Source organism: Bos mutus, chromosome 19 (genome assembly GCF_027580195.1).
Source record: "Bos mutus isolate GX-2022 chromosome 19, NWIPB_WYAK_1.1, whole genome shotgun sequence".
Lineage (NCBI taxonomy): Eukaryota > Metazoa > Chordata > Mammalia > Artiodactyla > Bovidae > Bos > Bos mutus.
The window spans coordinates 31928047-31951610 of NC_091635.1; the positions used below are offsets into that span (position 1 = coordinate 31928047).

General features: G+C 38.7%; 1 protein-coding gene across 1 annotated transcript in view; it reads right to left on the bottom strand.

Moving 5' to 3' along the window:
- The window catches only part of NSF (N-ethylmaleimide sensitive factor, vesicle fusing ATPase), a 150301-nt gene extending 128631 nt beyond the window's left edge, over positions 1-21670 (bottom strand). The window contains exons 1-3 of the mRNA XM_070389994.1: positions 21601-21670; positions 2972-3057; positions 927-1026 (exon numbers count right to left, since the gene is read on the bottom strand). Coding sequence (XP_070246095.1) covers positions 927-1026; positions 2972-3057; positions 21601-21612 — 198 coding nt within the window. The 5' untranslated portion in view covers positions 21613-21670. The remainder of the gene's footprint in view (positions 1-926; positions 1027-2971; positions 3058-21600) is intronic.
- Positions 21671-23564: the final 1894 nt, after the last annotated feature.

Sequence of the window (23564 nt, forward strand, 5' to 3'; positions counted from 1 at the left end):
CAAGAGATCTTTAACAGTTCCTTAAGGAGTTAATTCTCCTTTTGATCTCTTTCCCTAAACCTCCAGAGGTGGGAGGGCAGCAATCAACTGGCATAGTACAGGAGGTATGGGTTGCATTTGCACTGTTTAGGACTAAAGATCAGCAGCCTGAGTAAGATGACAAGGGAGGAAAAGGACACAGACTAGTACTTCCAATGCTCCTATATTACATATTATGTGCCTGCAAGAGTGTTAGGCAATTTCTCCTCCACAGACTCTACCAACAGCTATAAATTTAATCATAATCCTTCCACTTATTATGGAAGCCCAGCAAGTTAGGCTGTAATTTGATATAACAACTATGCTTAGTCACTCAGGCATGTTCGACTTGACTGTTTGGAATGTAGCCAGTCAGGCTCCTCTGTCCATGGGATTCTCCAGGCAAGAATACTGACGTGGGTTCCCATTTCCTTCTCCAGGGGATCTTCCTGACTCAGGGATCGAACCCACATGCTCCTGTGTCTCCTGCACTGAAGGCAGATTCTTTATCACTGAGCCATCAGGGAAGCCCTACTCATATCATGTTCTTTAGTCTAACATCATTGTATTTAAAAATGCTATTTAGACGTCAATTTTAGATGTAAGTGCTATTTTTATATATTCTCTATTACCCTGAGAGCTAACATTAAAATAACTTGACACTGATAGCTAACTGATATCACTGCAGAATTATTTTTTTTAATTAGGGGAAAAAAATCAAGGCAATAAAATACAGATACAGTAAAAATTGGCAATTAAGAACGTATCTTTAAATTCCTTATATAACACCTAGATCGTTTTCATCAATATGAATCAATACCACTACAGGGTGATACAGCTTGCTTTAAATGAATTGATTCTTCTACAACTTTCAAGATTAGAGGAGAATAAATTCACTTCCTAGTTACCTGAGGTAAGCTGAATGCAATGCTCCCTGGAACCACAGATGGGTGTGTCCTCAGTGTAAATGTGTACCTGTGGTTGGGGGAGGTCCTCACAATCACGTGCCTACAAGACAGAAACACAGTCAACACTCCATGTCAAAGGAAATAAAGAACATCAACTCTAATATGCTCATTTCCAACAGATGATGCTTGATGAGGACCGAGTGAAAGCATGGCATTATATGAGTCCTGAAGAAATAGGACCACAAATTGTCAGCAATTCACAATGTTTTCTAGGTGTAAGGACCACCTTGGGCCAAACAGACATCAAGCAGAATCAAGACCAAGTTCAAGACAGTACATGCCGTTCAAAACATCAACCTCATTACATTTCCAGTTTACATAAAATTGAAGGCACTGATTTACTTGATGCTAAGTAAAAATTAGATGAATTTCCTCTCCTGAGAATTATTTCACACACTAACTAGACTAAAGGAACAAGAACCAGAGATAGAAGAGCCATGGATATGGCAGTCCAAAAAAAGTTTTTAGGACTATTCCTTAAATCTCTTTGCAGATTTCCACAACAGGTTGAAAGAAAAACAGCCTATAAAATTTAAAAGGTGGTAAAAATGAAAAATTTTCATGAAATATATCAGCTTTCATATAGATATCAATATTTACTATTTCAAAGCATTTTGTTCTAATTCACCCTGCTCAGAAGTAAACACAGCAAGTAAACAGATGAAATATAGTTATCTTATGATAAATCTCCTATACCAAGAAACTCAGAAGACTGTGTAGGAGACAGAAGCTTCAAACTCTTGTTACAGCAACACTATCTTTTTTTATTAGAATACTATAATTTTAAAAAATATTAATGGCTAACATTTCTATACATACCATTTTGTCAGTAGGACACAAGTTCCTTATAGCCACTATATTTTAAGTAACCCCATCATGTGTAGTAAACACTTGACATGTAAAAGAATTCCATAAGCAAATTCTCACACTGATTATATATAATATATAGTCCAGTTTATATGTAGAAAGTTTTACATCACAGAACTTTTAGGACTGGAAAGAATGGTAATACTATCACGTAATGTAGCCCTCTACTCTGAGGACAAAAACCACAAACAGCAATTCTAATTCTGTGAGACTTACGTATTTCGAAGATAGTTTTAAAAACAGAAAAAGGCTCAGCTAAAATCCCACTTCCTTCCTCATTTCCCTAGCCTGCCTTCTGGTACTGCCCCTTCATGTCCTTATTTCTACCAACCTTAGAAGCACTGTGGATGGCACTGAACTTGGTAGCATGGTATTTAGAAGTTTGGGCAGTGGGTGATGTGAATGAACTGAAATAAATGACAATGAATCATGTTGTATGACAGAAAATAACAAAATTCTGAAAAGCAATTAACTTTCAATTAAAAAATAAATATGTGTATTTTTTTAAATGACCATGAAAAATGCTTGTTAAGATTCTACAGTTGATCATCTTCCAATTTTCTTGTCTCTTGGGTTGTCAGAGTAACAATGATCAAACAGCTAATATTTGTTAAGGACCTACTAATGTGGTAGGCACTGTTCTAAGTGATTTATTTGTGTAACTCAATATTCACACATACCCTGAGGAAGATGGTGTCGTCATCCCCATTGTACAGGTCGACACACTGAGGCACAGTCAGGGTAAATAACCTACCCACAGTCACCCAGTTTGTAATAGGCAGAGCCAGGATCCAAACGCAGACCATCTGCTCCAGAGCCAAAAACCTAATGACTACGCTATATAATGAGTCATACAACCAGTATGCTTAGCTCTGCTAAGAAAACCAATGGAAAAATAAAGTTACATATAAAAAATTATGCATGACTTAGAAAACACTATATTTACCAAAATTTGATGCAGTAAATATACAACTCTTTTTCATCTCTTCCATTTTCCAATTCAGCAAGAGGAATTTAAAAACTTACACTCCAAGGTTTCAAAAAAAAAAAAAAAAACTCTTGACAAGTTTCTAAAATACCACTTTGCAGGTAAGAAGAAAATGAAGTCAGATACTCACTGGCCAGACTGGAAATCCTTTTCATTCACAACTGCGCAGTTAGTTAAAGATAATTCATCTGTAGGACATCTTGCAGCTTGCATACTCTATAAGAATGAATGATTAGGAAAACAAAATTAAATCACCTTTTATATCCTTAAAGAATATGTTATGCCTTCCTGTTCTCTATTTCCTATTACTTGTAATAAACACAATGTTTTTGACTCCTGGCACCCCTTCCTCTGTGGTAATAGCAAATCCTGCCTTTCAGAAACTGTTCCTTTCCCATTCCATGCGCTCCTGTGGGCCTGCCAATCACAGCACACAGGCCATCATCAGAGTCCTAATCCATCCATAGGATTTTACATAGACAGGTGCTAGAAGGCAGGTACTCTCCCTTATATCACTACCACATGAAGAAGGACTTTCTGCTCTGAAAGAATAAAACTATCCCAGAGAAAGCAAAGGTGAGAAAGACAGATACCTTGAAACTCAGACATGACAAAGAAGTTAAAGCCCTGGAGACCAGTTCTGAAAGTTGGCTGAGTCAATAAATCCCCTTTCCTTCAAGCTTACTTGGGTTGGGTTTTCCATTTCTTCAAAAAATAAAAGATTCTGACTGATAAAAATGCGATGATATAAATTTGATAAAGTGTATCATGAAAAAACATTTCTTCATAAGAGATTCCAAGTAGTATGAACCATATCTCCTATAGACTAATAAAAGCTATCTTCCAAGTATCTCCCAACAAAAATAATTACAGGTATATTTAATATAAAATGGCAATTAACTGTCCTTTTGGCCAACAGCAATGAGAAAAACATTCCTTCATACAAGGTATGTAACCAATAATCTTTCCTCCATCCTCTAGGGTTTCCTAGTTAGTGAGATATGACATTCGTAGTCTGTTTATGACTAACGTGCTCATTCTTCAAACATCAAGCCAAAGCTGATTCTCCATAAATTTGTCTTCCAAATACAAATTTATAGAGGGAAATAAATTACTCTGCTTTGCTTTTGTTTGAAACTAGAAGGCTAGTTTCAACACAGCTATCCCAGCCGTTCAGAGCAATGGACTCTAAAGTGGGGCATGTGCACCTGAAGGGTTTGCAGGATAATCCTTCGGGGTATAATTTAGAACACGACACAAATAAGGTTCAGGTCACAAGTCTGCTTTCCGAATGAGACAGTAGTTCTGCCCACAGTCACAGTTTGACCAGCCACCTGACCAAATGTGCAGACCTTGCTTCCCACTCACCCCGGGGGTCTCTCTCACCTACAAAAGCTTCTTTCTCTTACATTCTACTCTCTTCCCTAACTCCAAGCCCCTTGCCTAGTCAACACCTACTCGTCCCACAATTTCTCAGCTCAGGAATTACGTATTCTAGAAGACCTTCCTAAACACCTTCCCCTCCTGAAAAGACAAATGTCAAATGGAAGAATATTTTCACTGTCTGTTTATACTGCATGAAAGACATAAGACTCTCAAGGACTGAGACTGTACCCTGTTCATGTCTACGGTTCTCAAGGCTAAGACAGGGCCTGGATACAGTCAGCGCTCATCAAACATTTGTTGAACAGAAGAACTTATGGATCAATACAATCTACCTCAACAGCAGAATAAACAATTCAAAGAACATGGATGCAAAGGACATTTCAAGGTTATTTAGGAAGTGATACAATTTAACTAACACAGAATCGATACACCCAAAGTTATTTAAAAATTTACAAAACGCTAACTTAACCTATTCCTTTGTGAACTTGCTTTCTTGTCAAAGATTTGGTGTCCTTTAAAAGAGCGAAAAAGTCTGTAGAAGTCATCTGGCTGGGTAACTGAAACAGATGCTATGAGCAAAAGGCCTCCCTACTGGAATCTAGAAGCATCTGTGTTTTTATGGCAAGCCAAGCAGGATATCTCATTTTCTCATCAGAATATAAGTCCCTATAAATAAATGCTGTTTACTTATCACAATAATGGCAAAGGAAAATTCCACAGTTTTTCTAATACTGACCTTGCTTCTAGGAAACAATGACAAAAGCCCAGCCACAATGTCCACATAACTACTATGAAATGAACAGATTGAAACTGACAGGAAATTTTAGTTATAGGTTTAACTATTTGAGTTACTAGAACAATTAACTGTCTAAAGACTATAAAATGTTTTCCTTAATAACTTGAAATGTAAAAAATTAATTCATTGCTTCTCAAAAGTATGAAAATCTCAACAAACCTTTAAAGGAAACTTTAGCAGAAGTAATTGTATCATTGAGCTTCCCTGGTGGCTCAGATGGTAAAGAATCTGCCTGCAATGCATGGGACCCAGGTTCAAACCCTGCATCAGGAAGATCCTCTAGAGAAGGGCACGCAACTCATGCCAATACTCTTGCCTGGAGAATTCCATGGACAGAGGAGCCTGGAGGGCTACAGTCCATCAAGTCGCAAAGAGTCGGACACAACTGAGTGACTAACTAATTACATCATTACTTATGTGAGAGCCTTTAAAGTATAGGAAGAGAACTGGCTTCTTCTCATCCCTCAAAAAAATGGGAGAGGGGTGTAACCAGGACCCCTCTGGACAACACTGCCGTTTTTCAAATTTAAATAACATACTTTCATTCAAAGGTTCACTTTAAAAATTAGATTTTTAAGTATATGCTTTATTTTTTACTGAAGAATTAGTAGGGCAAAATTAAAAAAAAAAAAAAAAAAAAGCATGCAGTACCGAATTAAAAGACCTCATTACAAATAACTGCAACACTCATGAATCCACTGGTCTTCTCTGTGGTGCTTCAGGCCTAGGTTACATGTCTCCAGAGACACAAATTCCTCCACAGGAAAGGGAAGTAGGACAACCTATATGAACCTGCTCCAGAGACAGCTCAACTAATAAGTCTCGCTCAACTATGTGTTTCGTGAAAAATAACATTTTAGAAATGTACTGTGCAATAAAATAACCACTAGACACGTTATTAAAATTAAAACTAGTTAAAATTTTAAAACTCAGTTCTTCAGGTGCACTAGTCACATTTCGAGAGCCACACGTGGCTATTAGGGATCACTGCATACAGTTTTATTGGACGTTGCTAGTCTAAAGCAGTGAGAGAAAGGCCATCAGTAATAACCTGTCTTCAGGCCTACGGAATCACTCTGCTATGACTCCTGAAATAATAATTTCTATTAAAATTCTGAAGTTCTGCAGGACTAAAGTGATAGGTAGAAATAAGTCAAACTTGTATGTCCTATAGTAATCTTGAGGAGAGCCTGTAAGAACACCCTTCACATTATGCATCTCAGACTAGTAACTATTCACATAGATGAACCTCCTGACATCCTGTAAGGCCTTACAATTCCTTTACAAAATTATATTGGAAAAAAAAAGAAAAGACTTCCCGTTTTGGTATTCAAAAGAAACACACACAAACACACAAAGGAAAATGTAAAAAGCTGACAGCACTAAATACTGGCAAAGGTGTGAGGCAGTTTCTTAAAAGGCCAGTGTGCCCCAGCAGATCTATCCCTAGGTTTTAAGTCAAGAGAAATGAAAACGATGACTTGTACACAAATGTCCACAGCAACTTTATTCATAAATCAAAAATGGAAACAACACAAAGATCTGCCAACAGTCGATGGATAAACAAACTGTTGCACAGGCATACAATAGACACCACCCAGCAATTAAAAAGAAACCACGTCCTGATATATGTAACGGCATGCGTAAACCTCAAAACATAATGCTGAGTAAAGCCAGGTGCTTAAGTTATTTAAGCCTCATCTTATAATCAGATGAAATCTCAGAAGAGGCAAAATTAATCTAGAATAACCATATACACACAGAATCAGTGATCAACTGGGATGGGGGTGAAATGGACAGCAAAAAAGCAAGAAGTAATTTTTTGAGATAGTTCTATGTCTTGATCAGATTTTATTGTGCAGAGGTTATACCTCAGTGAAGTTGAGAAATGACAGTCTGGTTTTTTTAATGGTTGGGCAATCTCCAATAATTCCCATTGAAAAGACAGTATAAATGTTCAAACTACAAAATATAGTTTGGATATAAGGTACCTGCTGCTGCTGCTGCTAAGTCGCTTCAGTCGTGTCCGACTCTGTGCGACCCCATAGACGGAGCCCACCAGGCTCCCCCATCCCTGGGATTCTCCAGGCAAGAACACTGGAGTGGGTTGTCATTTCCTCCTCCAATGCATGAAAGTGAAAAGTGAAAGTGAAGTCGCTCAGTTGTGCCCGACTCTTAGCGACCCCATGGACTGCAGCCTACCAGGCTCCTCCATCCATGGATTTTCCAGGCAAGAGTACTGGAGTGGGGTGCCATTGCCTTCTCCCATAAGGTACCTACACTCATGCAACAAAGACCTAATCAAGAGACCCAATCTCTTGCCTACTGAAAGAGAGATAGCTAGGTTTCCAGGACAGACAGCTCACTTTCCAACAAGGTCTCATCTCAACTGTAGGAATCACAAACTAGGAGAATGGCCAGATCTACCTCTAAAAGGCCAGTCTAAGGTTACTGACCATACTGGCCTGCTAGTCCTGGGCCCAGAATGTAAAAGAAGGAACTATAAAACCTACACTCCTGTGTGTGTCTCATACTAAGATTGGCAATTCTTCCTCTGGAGAAGAGTTAAGACTTTTTTTTCCTCTGTAATAATTCTTCCTTAAGAGGCAAGAAATTTGATCTAAAGTTCTACTCTCCCCCTGGACAGGAACAGAAACATGAGGACATGGGAAAAAATCCACACCTACCCAAACATACACAAGAGGATTAAAGGAGATACTATGATTTACCTGGTACTGAGTAAATACTCAATAAACCTCAGCTATTATGACCATCATAGAGATATGCAATAATCGTTTGTAATAGAAAAAAAAATTCACAACCTAAAGCTAAATAAATGCCATGAATAGCACCATGGTTAAAAGCATTACAAGTATGCAGCAATCTAAAAGGTCAAGGTACCTCTGTACATACTGACAAGGGGAATATCCACAATATAGTGCTAAGTTTTAAAAAGGTATAAAACAGTATTAAAAATAGTATGTAGAGCACGGTTTTTAATTACAAAAGACATAGTAAATTGTTAACAGTAGTTATCATTGAGGTGAAACAAGAAGGTATAAGTGAAACATCCTCACTTTTCAGAGTTCTGAATGGTTGGAACTATTTTTACAATAAATAACCCTTATCTTAGGAAAATAATTTAAAATATAGAGAACTTTTATGTACAAAGTTGTCCTCTATGTCATTACTTTACAGTGATGAATTAGAAGCAAATTAAAAGTCCTATTTCAAAATGATAGCTACGTAAAACATGTCTACTTCATACATGTTCACAATATTCAAATCACAGGACAGTATACATATACGTGTGTGTGTGTGTATATATACACATGTATATAAATTTTACTTTACAGTTTGATTTTTTAAGTATAGCAAAGCAATTAAATAAAAACACACCAAAATGTAAAAAACAACTGTGACTGGAAAATGGGACTATGAGTGATTTAATTAATTTTCCTCTTTTCTGCATTTTCCAACTTAAAAAATAAATAGGTGTTACCTTACTAGCCAAATTAAAAGTTTTGTATTAAAGTTAATTGATGGTATATGTCATTTCAGATCTTTGTTTCTGCACAAACAGTGATGACCTCACACACATCAGGAAAATTACTGTAAGGATACTGTCATTATTCACGAAAATATAAGACAAGGTCTCATAATTTGCTTATTGTGTTTTTTCTTCATAATTAAACCATGTTGGTTAAATCTAGTTTTCTTTGACTACAGTGTGACAGTGTGACAAGGATTTTTGTCCATAAATTAAGAAAACATACTTTTTATTAATAAGCTCAGTAAGAAATTACAAAATATGCTCTGAAGCACAGAATCTTTTGATAAATATACAAAGAGTTAAAATTTTGTTTATACTGGGTGGATTAACCAATGATTCAGCATTAAAATGAACACCAAATCATAAACTAGTTAACTGAGTCCTTGGCTTTGTGAATAATTTCCTCTCCATGACTGCATTAATTTGGGAAAGTTCATTAATGCCTCAAAATACATTACTTTAAAATTTGGAGAAGTACCTGGAACAATATAACAGGCACTCAATAAATATTTCTGGAATTAAAAAAATAGTTTGAGAAATATATCTAGAAAGTTAATCAATATAAGATCCATATGAGGAAAACCAACAGAAGCACATACTGTAAGGATATCATCAACTCCAAATTAACCTATATATTTAATGTAATTATCAGAAAATCCCAATGGGACTTTAGCAAACTCAATCTAAACTGTAACCGGCAAAGTAAACGTAGTAGGCAAAATGAGAGGGGAACAAAGTCTTTTCTAACTTGTGAAAGCAGCCAAGCAAAATTTCAGAAAGAATGAGATTGGCCCTACTAGACACACCACAAACAGTAATTAAACCAATGTAGTGGAATCCCCTGGCAGTCCAGTGGTTAGGGTTCTGGGCTTTCACTGAGAGCTTGGGTTCCCTCCCTGGTTAGGAAACTGAGATCCCACAGGCTGCCTGGTACAGTTCAAAAAAACACACAAAAAACGACATAGTACTAGTATAGAAACAGTTCAATGAAGTAGAAAAAGCAATCCAGAAACAGAACCAGGCAAGAACTTAATAGGTAAAATTTAGAAACAGTAGAGGAAAGCTGAACAATTCAATAAAAGGCATTGAGACAACCGATTATCCACTTGGTGGCTGGGGGCGGGGGACAGTGTCAATAATAATAGCTAATGTGTTTTGAGAGCTTATTTCCTGCGAGGCACTGTTTTAAAAGCTTTACACACCTGCAAACACCCTAGCTCACAATTCTCTTTCCTACTGCCAAAATCTAAAGAACATTATTTGCCTCACTCTAGCTAACATTTTTGTTTTCTCATAACACAAGAATATTACTTCTCTCTAAATGATTTTTTAAACATGACTCATTCTGAATTTTGTACACTTAGAAGAGGAAAAAAAAGTCTGATTTCTAGGTGAATAAACTAAAAGACTGTGTTTTAATCCCACAGCTACCTCGAATTTGACTCAAGTACATACTGGAGCTCCATTTGGTCCTGTTTAAGGATCACAGCATCCTATTCTTAAGCTTACAGAAGCATCTTAAGGCATACATCTCAAATGTATAAGGAGGTAGAAACCCTCACTTCAGTGGTTTTTAGTATATCCGCTATGCCGTGTAATCATCACCTCTCTCTAATTCCAGGACACTTCCAGCCCTCCAAAAAGAAACCCTATACCCATTATCAGTTAGTCCCGATGCTCGCCTCCCTCATCCCTTGGCAACCACTAATCTATTTTCTATCTCTATGGACGTGCCTCTTCTGAACATTTCATATAAATAGAATCATACAATCTGTCATCTTTGTGACTGGCTTCTTTCACTCAGCATAATGTTCGCAAGATCATCGATGCTGTTGCTCGTGACAGCACACCATCCCTTTCCAGGGCTGGATCACGGTGCATCACATGGATAACCCACATTTGTTTTATCTATACTAGCTGATGGATAATTTCCACTTTTTGGCTATTACGAATAATGCTGCTATGAACATTCATGTACAAGTTTATCTATGAACATACATTTTCAGTCACTTGCTGGACTTGCTGGATCATTCTGTGTTTAACTTTTTGAAGAACTGCCAAACTGTGTCCCACAATGGCTGCACCATTTCACATTCCCACCAGCAGTATATGAGCGTCCCAAATTCTCTACATCGTCACCTTTTTTAAACTATAGCCATCCTAGTGGGTGTGAGGTAGCATTTCACTGTGGTTTTGATTTTTATTTCTCTAATGACTATGATGGTGAACACGTATCTTTCATGTGCTTGTTGGTTATTTTCACATATTTTTTTGGAGAAGTATCTATTTAAATCCTCTGCCCATTTAAAAATCAGGTTTCTTTTTATTGTTGAATTGTAACGGTTCTTTATACATTCTGGATGCTAGACTTTTATCAGACATATGATTATTAAATATTTTCTCACATTTTGTTGGCTCTCTCTTCATGTCTTGGTAGTATCCCTTGATATATCAAAATTTTAAATTTTGATGAAGTTCAATTTATCTAAAAAAAATCACTCTCTTGTTTCTACCACCAGAGACAGAAATCAAACAGATGAGTTCAGCCTGCTGAAAATTTTATATAAATGCAATCACTTCAGTATTCATGGCTGGAGTATCCCATGGACAAAAGAGCCTGGTGGGCTACGGTCCACAGGGTCGCAGAGTTGGACACAACTGAAGCAACTTAGCATACCATGTATTATTCCATGTCTGACTTCTACCCTTCAATATTATGATTACAAGACTCATCCAAGTTTTGGCATGTAGCAATAGCTCATTTTCTTTGCTTTTTCTTTATAGTGTATAATTATATGAATATGCTACTACTATTTATCCATGAGTTGTTTCCAGTTCTTAATCATGAATACTGCTGCTAACAATATGTTCATACATGTCTTTTGAATAACATGTCTATGCATTTCTATTGGATATCTATACTATACACAAACACACGTATATACACACATATATACATGTATACACACACTCCTCTACCCCTACATCTACCCTCTCCAGTAGAACAGCTGGATCACAGGCATACATGCACAAGTTCAGGTTTATGGGAATTGTGCCTAAGGTATACAATGTGGTATTCTGATACAAGTATACCTTTGTAATGATTATGGTAACAAGCTAATTAACAGACCCATCACCTCACAGAGTTACCACTGTGTGTGTGGTAAGAACGCTTAAGATTTACTGTCTTAGCAAATCTCAAGAATACAATATTTTTAAAATTAACTGTAGTTACTATGCTATCTAGTATATCAAAGTCAGTCAGGGTACCTGATTCTTGATACTGTAGGAAATAACTTGTGTTTTCTTAAATGTTTGAAAATTGGATATTGGTGAAGGTATTAAAGGAAAGACAATTCAATAACCCTGAAATGTAGAAATAACAAGGCTGAGTATACATTTGGAAGGAAATCTGGGGGGAATCGTCAACAATTTGTAAGAAATTGAATCCAAGAGCTTACAATCCTAAGTCCATGGTCCTCAACTTAAGCATTCACCAGAATCAGGTACAGAACTCTTAAGGGATTGCAGGGGCCCCACCCCCAGAGTTTCTAATTAAATCAAGTTGGGGGAGAATCTGTACTTCTAACAAGTTCTCAGGTGATGCTCATTAGCTGGTCTACAGATTCTACTTTGAGAATCAATGCACCAAGAGAAGCAAACTTAAAAAAAAAAAAGGTTCATTTCCTTCTACAATAGAAGAGAAGAAAATATAGGAAAGAAGGCTTCAATAATGCTCTTGGTCCATTTCATCCTTTACCTTGATAAAAGTTTATAATTAAGTTTATTTTGATGCTTGATAAGTAGTAAACTGATTCAAAGTCTATATAAACAAAAAACTTAGACTTCATAAATGAAGATCAAGAAAAAGGACTGTATTGGAGGCCAGTAGCTCTTTAAAATTAGATCTATGCTATATTACTAATGACTTCAGTAGCCTGGCAGAGAACATAACATTAAAATACAACTACACACCTTGTCCAAAATTATAAGTTACTAGGTTAATCAGAAATAGTCATTCATCCATTCAACAATCATTCCATGCCAGGCTCTGTTCTAAACAGTGGGATCTAAGTTTGCTATCATCTCACAAAATTTTGTTGGTACTATTCTCCAGGAGAAAAGTAACTAGGATAACTAAAATGTTTTAATCTCCCCAAAACTGATATTTTTTGGAAGACCAAGAATGATAATTTCTAGTTTCATTGTTTGTCTAAGTAAGAAAACGTTCGTTCATATGCACATAACACTAAAAAACACTTTACACTAAAAAAAAATCCACCAGTGAGGGGAATTCCCTGGCAGTCCAGTGATAAGGACACCCCACTTTCACTGCTCAGGGCACAGGTTCAATTCCTGATGGGGGAACAAGATCCTGCAAGTTGCTTGGCCAAAAAATAACAATAATAATTTTTAAATTAAAAAAAAAGTGAATGTTGGATTTCAAAAATGACAACATATTTGTTACTTTAATAATTTTCCCATTTTCTCTTACCAAAGATCTACATGCTGCTGCTGCTAAGTCACTTCAGTCATGTCCGACTCTGTGTGACCCCATACACGGCAGCCCACCAGGCTGCCCTGTCCCGGGGATTCTCCAGGCAAGAACACTGGAGTGGGTTGCCATTTCCTTCCAGTGCAAGAAAGTGAAAAGTGAAAGTGAAGTCGCTCAGTTGTGTCCCACTCAGGGACCCCATGGCAGATAGTGCAAAATACATCAGAACTTAACACTTCATTCCGAATTTAGCAAAGGACCAAAACACTCTGCGTTACTCATAAACAGCTGATGCTAATTCACTTGATTTCAAATCTATAGAGCACAAAGTTGCAATAAATTATTAGCACTTTTTGGCTTCATGGTTTAAAAAAAGGAAGGAAAGAGGAAGAGAGGGAGGAAAGAAATCAGCTTATCAAATTCTTAGAGTAATTCAGCTCAGTTTTACTGAAATGATCTTTATATCTGCCCCGTGGATATATAAGGAAAAAATATAAGTCAAAATCAATGGCAATAAACTTAAACATAAAACAATTTAAAGGAGGAGAGACTGAGTTGCTCCTAAAATTCATATGGAAAAGGGCCAAGAAATGCCAAATGAAGAAAAATGAGTGGCTAACCCTACGAGATAGCAAGAATAATTTTTAAGCTATGGCAATTAAGACACTGGTAGTGGTGCACATACAGACAAATAGAACGATGAAACAGAAAAGAGTTTGGACTTAGAACGGATATAAAACAGAGGTAGCATTACAGATCAGTGGGAAAAAGGATGGACTCAGTACATGATATTCAGACAACTGGTTATATATATGGGAAAGATAAAATTAGCTTAATTCACACCAAACACAAAAATAAATTCCAGATGAATCAAACACCAAAATATGAAAAGCAAACCATTAAACCTTTTCAAAGAAAATCTTTCTGACTTCAAAGTGGGAAAAGATCTTAAAACATATAAGCACACTAATACACAGAGGTTAAAAATGGGTAGTTATAACTACAATAAAATTTAAATCTAAAACTCTACATACATGAAAAGATCATCACTAAACAGCTCAACAACAACAACAAAATGGGCAAAGGATATGCAAAGGTAATTCACAGAAGAGGAAACTCTAATAATCAATATGAAAAATGCTCAGTCTCACTAGTAATTAGGGAAAATTGCAAATTTAAACAACAGTATTATTTTATACCTATCATATTGTAAAATTTAAAATATCTCAATATTAAGTGCTGGAGAGGACACAAGGAACAGGTAATCATACACTGTTGGTAAGAACACAAACTTGTATAACTAGGTAAAGATAAAGGTAACTGATTACCCAGCAATTCTATGTAGCAATTCTACAAACAGGGTATAGATCCATATCTCTAGACATATCCTAAAGAAATTCAACATACATATGCAAGGAGATATAGACAAAAAAGTATATTTCTGTATGTATGAGTATTTTCTCCTGTGCATACCAGAAGAAATAAAATTTGAAAACCACCTAAATTGTCCTCTAAGAAAACAGATAATTGCGGTATATTTACAAAATAGACTACTACACAATAAACAGACTTAACTAACTCTATATAATTCCAACATGACAATCTCAAATGAAAAAATTCAGGTTGCAGAAGGAGATACCCAATATAACACCATTATATACATTTTTAAGACACACAAAACAATATATTGGTTAGGGACACAAACCTACATAGACGTGAACAGAAAGGATTTATACCAGCTTTAGACTAGTGGTTATTCTGGGGGATTAAAAGATATAAAGCAAATATCACAATATGTAAATACTTTTACAACCTGGGCAGTGAGCACATGGATGTAAGTATATAGCATACTTGAAATCTCTTAAGATATATATGACTTATTCTTGTTTAAAATGCACAGAGCTAGAAATAGTTACAGTCATACAAGGACTATCTAGTTTGCATCATAAAAAAAATAAGTAGGAAATCATGACTTTGAATCACTAGGAAATTGAAGGCAATGTAAGGTGGGTCTCAGAGCCCATTCAAGGGCATTAACACTGAATGATCAAGGACTTCATTACGAGATTTTCCCTGATACACCGTAACCAGAGTATGGACCTTTCAGAATAGCATTACAGCAAGCACCTAGTGCACTGCCAACACAGCTGTTTCCAAGAGTTCACTGTTCCACCAATTCAGGAATTTCCAACAGTAAAATAATACTTTCACCTTACACCTTTGCAGTCTGACTTAAACACTTATAAAGAATACCTTAATCATCAGTTCCTCTGGGTTTCACGGCCTCCCTGTCCATCACCGGCTCCCGGAGTTCACCCAGACTCGGGTCCATCGAGTCAGTGATGCCATCCAGCCATCATACATATATATAATTTTAAAACTGTCAATCAGTTTTATTGGCATTTTAAATGTCTTCTAAAATATTGTCCAAGGGTGTGAAATCGGCCTATTAAGAGCAATTTTTGAGCTGAAGTAAGAGCCAAAAGATGGAATTTCTCCTTTTAGCATTAATTTTTCATTAAAAATCATGAGGTTCAATTTCTACCATATTATTTTCACAAATCATTGTTTTATACAAATAAAAGTAAACCAGTAATTAAAAAAAAAAAAAAGAAAGAAAGAAGCTATCTGATAGTGCTGTAAAGAGTTCAATTCTGTTTTCTAAAATGTACTGCCTTTGAAAATACTTAATAAAATCACAGGAGTGACACACAAAAACAGTAACTGTTGCACACAAGATTGCAAAACCCTGACTTAGAAATGGAACTAGGAGACTTTTAAAATTATTTGTTTTGACTTGTGGTACTGCCCATGAACTGTCCCTAATTTACCACTGTGTTCTAATCTGAAGGCTGGTCTTTAGTAAAGATGTCATTCACCCATAAAATGTTATAAATGGTTAGGTTTCTGGACTAGACTACAAGAGCTTTTTCAATATGCTAGCCTGACCCAGACCAACAGCCAGATGAGGTAAATTTCACTTCTAACATCTTTCTAAACCCTTTTCAACACCTAAGAGTGTTCTCTCCCTTCAATTCCTATTTAACGTCGTCTTGCTCCTATTTCTTAAAACAAATTACCTCCACCAGATATAAGGATTCATGAAGAAGACAATCCATTGGTTTTATTCTCCTTAACGCATGTATATTTTCAGAATGGGACTGCTAAATCTCCAATATGAGAGATGTCTAGTAATTTTAAAAGATAAGAGTACAGGGGACTTCCCTGGTGGTCCAGGGTCTAAGACTCGGTGCTCCCAAAGCAGGGGGCCCGAGTTCGATCCCCGGCCAGGGAACTAGACCCCACAAGTCGCAACTGAAAGCTCCTGCATGCCACAACTAAAACTCAGTTCAGCTAAATAAATAAATAAAATCTAAAAAAAAAAGAAGAAGAGTACAGAAAAGTTCAGGCAATGTGGAAAGCCTATCTTCCTCCCTTTCCTTTTTCTTCAGGAGTGGTTTGAGTGGTAGTTTAAGGGACCTGGCATGTAACATGAGAGGCACGTCACTAAGGAGCCTCCCCCTACCTAGAGTCAGCTCTCCTTAGCTATAAAGGCTACATTTCAGATTCTTTTCTCTGCTTCTCATTCCATGATTCCAGAGCAGTTGCAGCATGAGAGTTCTGAAAATCAGTGTGGGGGCCGGAGGCAGTGGCAGCCATTTGTACATGGAGGTCATTTATAAATAAGAGTCTACAGTCAATGTCAGTAATAAGAATTACAACGTTAGCATCTTGATTCATTACGAGCAAAAATTTAAAAGAGCTGAGAAAATCTATTACCTAATTGAATCTTTCGAAAAGCCAAAAGGAACCAGATATGTTTAAATTGATCGTATTATAAAATGTATCCAACTTGTCATTCCATATTTTTCTCATATGACAAATACAGTAAAACAATAAAGACAAAAATTATTTTCTTTCAGGTTCTTTACTTTTAAGATTAGGGGCTTCAAAGTAATTTAGGGATTAACCAAGTTCTGATGACCTTGGAGCTATATATTGAATAACATCACACAGTTTATTTTTCAGTTTCCCAGATGGACTAAATATGATGCTTTCTTTTTGGACAGCAAAAGCAAAGGAAAAGAAATACAGATTACTAATGCTATCATCAGCAACAGTGATACAACAAATCTTCAGTTATAGAGCGAACATAAATACCGTTTACAAGATGATGTCAGAATGCCAAAATTAACTAAACCAACCCAAAGCAGTAATAACTCAAGATAGCTTTTCTCCCACAAAGAGGAAATACAGAACCCATTTTAAGAGAATTACAAGGCTCACCCTATTTGTTAAACATGGATGGGTGGTTGTTAAGTTATGGCTACAGGAAGAGAAGACAAGACAATCTGAGATGGGCCAAAGGGGTTTAGATTTTCCAAAAGGTAGAAGGTAGTTTTAAAAAATTAAACTTTGACAGAGACTCTAAAATGTTTTAGGTAAGAAGGTAAATCTACTCTTTATACCCTTCAAGTAAATTGGGGAAGTGACCTGAGTTCAAATCCTAACCTTGCCTTTTGCGGGCTGTGAACCTGCAAGTTACTAAGCCCCTCTCTCGGAGTAAAACAAAGTTAATACTATTTACTTTGCAGGGAGGTTTTGTCCGGATTAAAGGAGATACATTTGTAGTTAAGCAATGGTACCTGAAATGTACTGACATGTGCCAGCCTAGAAGAGGGTCTCTAGCAGCATGCTCAAGGCCTGCTTCTGACCCCATTGTATCCTACCTTTTATCAGTGGCTAGAATGGAGGCACAGAAAGCAGGGTCATTAAACCTACTGATCTATGGATGAAACAACACTGGAACAGAGCACAACTGTGTTGCATAAAATGAAAGAATCAAAGAAACCTTCAATAGGCAGCAGAAACCGACCCCAAAAAAGTGAACTGCAAAGGGGATAAATGTAAGGTCTCACACTTAGGTTCAATAAAACAACTGCACAATACCTAGAATGTAGGGGTATGGTGGGGGGGGGGGGGGTGCTGATTTTAAAAGAACACTGGAGCTGTAACTGATTCTAAGTTCAGTATGGGTGGGCCAGGCTTCCCAGATGGCTCAATGGTAAAGAATCTGCCTGCCAATGCAGGAGATATGGGTTCAATTCCTAGGTAGGGAAGATCCCCTGGAGGAGGAAATAGCAGTCCACTCCAGTATTCTTGCCTGAAAAATCCCATGGACAGATGAGCCTGGTGGGTTACAGTCCATAGAGTTGCAGAGAGTCAGACACTACTGAGCACTGAGCACTCAGTATGGGCCAAGAGTGTGATTTACTGCAGGAAAAAAAGCAAATTAGCCTGGATTAGTAATGGTATTGTCCAGCATCAGAGAATACTAGTTCAAGGAGATTCTTCACTGATCACCATGTTAGACTCTTGAGCACATTTTATCAATAGAAGAAACACTGACAAAAAAGAACATTTCCGAAGCAAAGTCACCTAAATCATGAAGGATTTAGAATAGAGGATATTTGAGAAATTGGGGATGTTTAATTTGCAAAAGAGAAAAATCTAAGGGAATATGTAACCTGTTTTCAAACAGCGAGGGAGTTATCATATGAAAAAGGAATTGTTTAGTTTTACAGTTTCAAACAGCAGAAATCATATGTATAAAAATTACATGGAACCCCATACAAAAAAGACTTTTCTAATATGACACTAAAATGGGCTAGCTTTATGGTGTAGCACCCTCTATCACTAAAGTATTAAGACAGAGATTAGATTCATTTCCAACAAAAATGTATTGAGCACCTTGGTCCCAGGCAGATACAAAGCACTGATGACGACAGTGAATACAAAACTAATATGGTCTCTGCTTTCGTGGAGAGCAAAGTCTAGCAGTGGAGACAAGTAATCACGCTAAAAAGTTTTAAATGTCAGATAAATCTCTAAGGAAAGGAATACAGTTCTTCAAGAACGTATGGAGAGGGGAGTTTGGGGGAGAATGGATACATGTATATGTGAGGCTGAGTCCCCTTGCTGTCTACCTGAAACTATCACAACATTGTTAATAGGCTATACTCCAATATAAAATAAAAAGTTTAAAAAGAGAGAGAAGAGCATATTAACACGGGATCTGACTTGGTATGGGATCAGAACAGGCCTCCCTTGAGTAGCTGAGTGATCTGTGAGTAGGAGGTAAACGGTTGCGAGCAGAACATCATAAAGAAAGAAACAGCACACGCAAAGTCCTTGTGATAAGAGGTTCAAGGATTGGAAAGGCTTATATAACCCAAGCATAGAGAGTAAGGCAGTGAGTAGAGATGTAGGAGCAGAACCACAAAGGGCCTTAAAGGCCCAGTTAAGGATTTGGTCTTCTCCCAAAAGTAATGAGATGCTACTAAAGGGGGGATTAAGTAGCAATTTGCATCAGAGAGAATAATCAATGTGGTGAATGGCATAAGGAGACCACTTGGGAGCTTCCTGCAGTAGTCCAGGCCAGAAATGATAGTGCTTCGGGAAAAGCAGGTGGAAATGAAGATGTAAAGAGGTGGATGGATAGACTGGAGAGATTTTTAGGATGTTAAAATGACAGAACCCATGTAACTAGTCTAGTGGGTGTTTGGATACGGTTTAAAGCAGCAATGCCCAAGCCAGATTCTTTGGCTCTAATAATTAATTCCCTTTTTTTTGGGGGGGGGGGCGTGGGGTGGGGACAGAACTCAGTGATGAATTTTACTTGGGGACAAAGGATATGGTGACGGAGAAGCATAAGGAATGACCCACTCCCCATCTGCCAGGCTTCTAACCTATATACATGGATGGATTGTGATGCCATTCACTGATATAGGAAACTGTAAAAATATTAGATGGGATAAGACCATGGGTTTATTTGAACAAGATGAGTGTGAGGTGTCTTGGTTTTAAATAGTTTGGCATATTGATCCGGAATTTAAAGAACGGGTTTGGACTGGGAGTAAAACACTGAGTATCACTGGCATATAGACAGTAGTTGAAACTGGGCTTAGAAGAGACTGCCTAGGGAGAAAGCACAGACTGAGGAGACAGCCCTGAGGAACATCTGCATTGAATAACAGAGTAGAGGAGGGTGAGTCTGCAAAAGAGTGGTCTGACTAAAAACTGGAGGGAGGCTGAAGCCAAGGGAAGAGCGTTTTCCATGAAGGAGGCAACGGTCAACAATGTCAAACGCTGTTGAGACATCCAGCAAGACAAGGAATGAAAAACATCAATTAAGTTTAGAGGCATGTTTCACTGGGATGATGGGACCAGAAATCAGACTGCAGTGGGTTGAGGAATGAGTGGGAGAAAGGCAAATGGGAGACAAATACATAAGACAATTCTTGTCAAGATTCCTGGCTGTAAGGCGGGAAGAGAAAAGGTGACAGCTGTGGGGGTGAGATGGAAAAAGCCTGAGTTTGTTGTTAAAAGGGAGCAGGTGAACACACAGGAATGGGGTTCCTTAGAAGATGGGGAGAGACAGACTCTGAAGCACAGGTGGAGGGAGTTGTTGTGAAGGAAGTAGCTGCAGATAAAAGATAAGGCTGTGGGGAAAAAAGAGAAAGAGACCTAATTAAATGACCTTTAACGTCTCTTCGCACTCTAGAATCTCCTGACTTACAACTGTGTTCAGGGAGTCTATTTGCATGTATGCATAACCTATGCAAACTTATTCAAATATTCCAGTAGAAATAAATCAGTCAAACACATCCTTATCCCCTAATGACGCAGTTAACGTCCCCAGGTTTATGACCAGTAATCTCTAGGCAGGATCCATCCCTCAGAGAGGTTTTTGCTCAACGCACACTGCAGTACAGCACAGAACCGGTCCTATCTCCCCTAGCCAAACCCATACTACACCGCGATCTCAGAGGCTAAAGGAGGAAGTAAAATTTAAAACCCTGAAACTACAACATACCCTGCTGCATTCAAAACGACTGTCATTCATAAAAGCAAAACGTGACACCTCAAATCCATCCCCACTCCAAGCTCAAGGCATTTCTGCCTCAGCCGGCAGTGACACGTCCCCCTGATGGCCGAGGGTTAACAGCCAAAGTCATTTGCACCCCCCTCCTCCTTTCCCGAGACCTCTGATTGTGAACAACCAGGAATGGGGTTCCTAATGGTCCCTGTCACAGCCCCTGACCCAGTGGAGCGGACAGATGCCCCGCAGTTGTTCCAGAGAAGGCACCTAACAAGCCCTCCTCGTAAAAGGGTGCGGAGAAACCCCTCGAGCCCTCCGACCCGGGCTGGGACGGCCACGAGCCTGAGACTACCCTAAGAAGCTAAGGGGACAAGCCCCAAGGGATGGAATGGGAGAATTAAAGGAGACCCGGGAGACCTGGGTTGCTAGGGGGTCTCCTCCCCTCGAGCTTCCTAAGGGGGAAGGAGTTTCTGAGGAGGGCTAGTCCCCTGCCACCACTCCCCACTTCCCACCTTCTCTGGCCTGCCGCTCCCTCCAACACCCCATTTGCTCAGACTCACTCCCCTCCCCTGAGGCCGTCTGGACCTCCCGTTGCCCGCGAGCCTGGCACCCCCGCCTCGAGCCACGGCTCCCGGGCCGGCACTCACCCGGCCCGCCATCTTCGCGGACACGTCCGGCTCCGTCGCTGCAGCTCGGCACTAGGCAGAGCCCGCCCCCGCCGCGCGCGCCCGCCGCCCGCCCTCGCGCAGGCGCGCAGCCGCCTTGACGCGCGCGCGCGCGCGCCCGGCCGCGTCCCCAGCGCCGGCGCCCCCGCTCCGCCGGACGCGCGCGGGTTCGGCGGCTGTCAGGGGCGGGCGGGGCGCCATTTTGGACTCGAGCTGCCGGGGGCGGTGGGGGCCAGTGACTGTCCATGTAGCACGTGTCTGCTGGTGACTTTCAGCAGGGCTCCTTTTGCGAATCTCATCACAGCTGGCTGTTTGCTCTGGACTATGTAGCAAAGATTTTGATACTTTTAACCATTGAGCTCCTGCTTATCTCTACCCTTTAATGACCTTTTAACTTTATGCTTCCAGACCCGCTTGGGTGAAAACGTACAGAAGAGCCCCCAGCGCAGGTACTGGCCTTCCCCCTGGGAAGATCAGTGATGTGTAGCGGGTTCTGAGTTCAAGTTCTTTGTGAATTCAGGCTTTTCATTGTGGGCGCACTTGTTTCCTAGCACCTGGAAATGATCGACCTTGATGTTTACATTTAATTTGTTTTGCCTGGAAAGCTCAGATTTAAGATTTCATTCAAATGTATAGTGAATTGTGATAGTTTCTATGTCTTTATATAATTTTATTATTAAGTATGTTTATGTATAAAGGTAAGTTTATCTCTTAACAACCTTTTGTCATTTACCCGGTGTTCATTTTAGACAGTATAAATATGGAATTTGAATGAATTGTGCCTGAAATTCGGTCTTTTTTTTTTTAAACCTTGAACGTCTTCTGTCTACCACAATATTTCCTCAGAACAGGTAATAATAACAGCGCTCTGTAAGAAGAGAGATTCTCCCAAATAGGGACTCTGATGCTTTTATGTCTCCACTATATTTCTCTTTATATTTACACAAGACAATAAGAAATGATGTCTTAACTTTTTCACAGTTAATTAGACCACTGTGCCCTGCTACCTCCCTTCATAGTTAATTAGAAGAAATAGTTTTTTCCAACTTGAGGAAAGGAAAGAATTATAAGAGCTGGCCATGCTTTAGCGACTTGAAACAGAGAACCAATAACAATAAGATTGTGGGGGATGGGAGGGCAGAAGAAAAAAATCAGGTGAGTGTCATAAACTTTCACACTGCACTTGAGAACCAGACTGTGCTCTTGGACAAATTAGATGTTAACTAATCATCGGTAGATCAGAGAGTTCATCAAGAAACACAGGGAACTGGTTGAACTCTGACCTATTAACTTGGAAAAACTATAAAAATAGTTAGAATTGACTCGGGAGTCAGAAGTCTTAGATTCTCGTACTTTTCCTTGCTCTGCTACTCTCTCCCCGTCTTTGAGCCCCATGTTCCTTATTTAGGAAGTGAGAGGTATAATTCAATGAGCTTAACAGGTTGTTTTGCATTTTTTGATACTTTGAATGTATAAATCAAAGACATTTTGCCAAAATGATTACCAGATCCAAAAGATGACATTGGCTGTCAGTACACTGATCTGGTGTTATTTTCAAGGCGGGAGAATAAGCAACTGTATTTATATACGCCACTGCTGTGTTGTTTTGCTGGGTAAGCTAGATTGCAAGTGAAAATGTCTTCAGTCTCTCCAACAAGGAGCAGTGTTTCTCATCTAGGAAAGATAGTCTTGCTGGATGCTTGGAAAGGTTCCTGTGTGTCAGCTTGCAAGCATATGTACCCATGATAGGGGGTTCTTTGTATCCTCTCACAAAGGGTATCAATTCACGGGACTCAAGTGCACAGCTCTCTGCAGGGTCCACCAAAGAAATAACAGGCAGACATGAGCTCCTGTCCTTGAGGTGCTTAGCCTCCAGCAGGGGAGTGAGGGTTCTGAGATATCACTCCAGGTTGTCACATGTCTGTGCATTCCATCTGTGCCTTGCT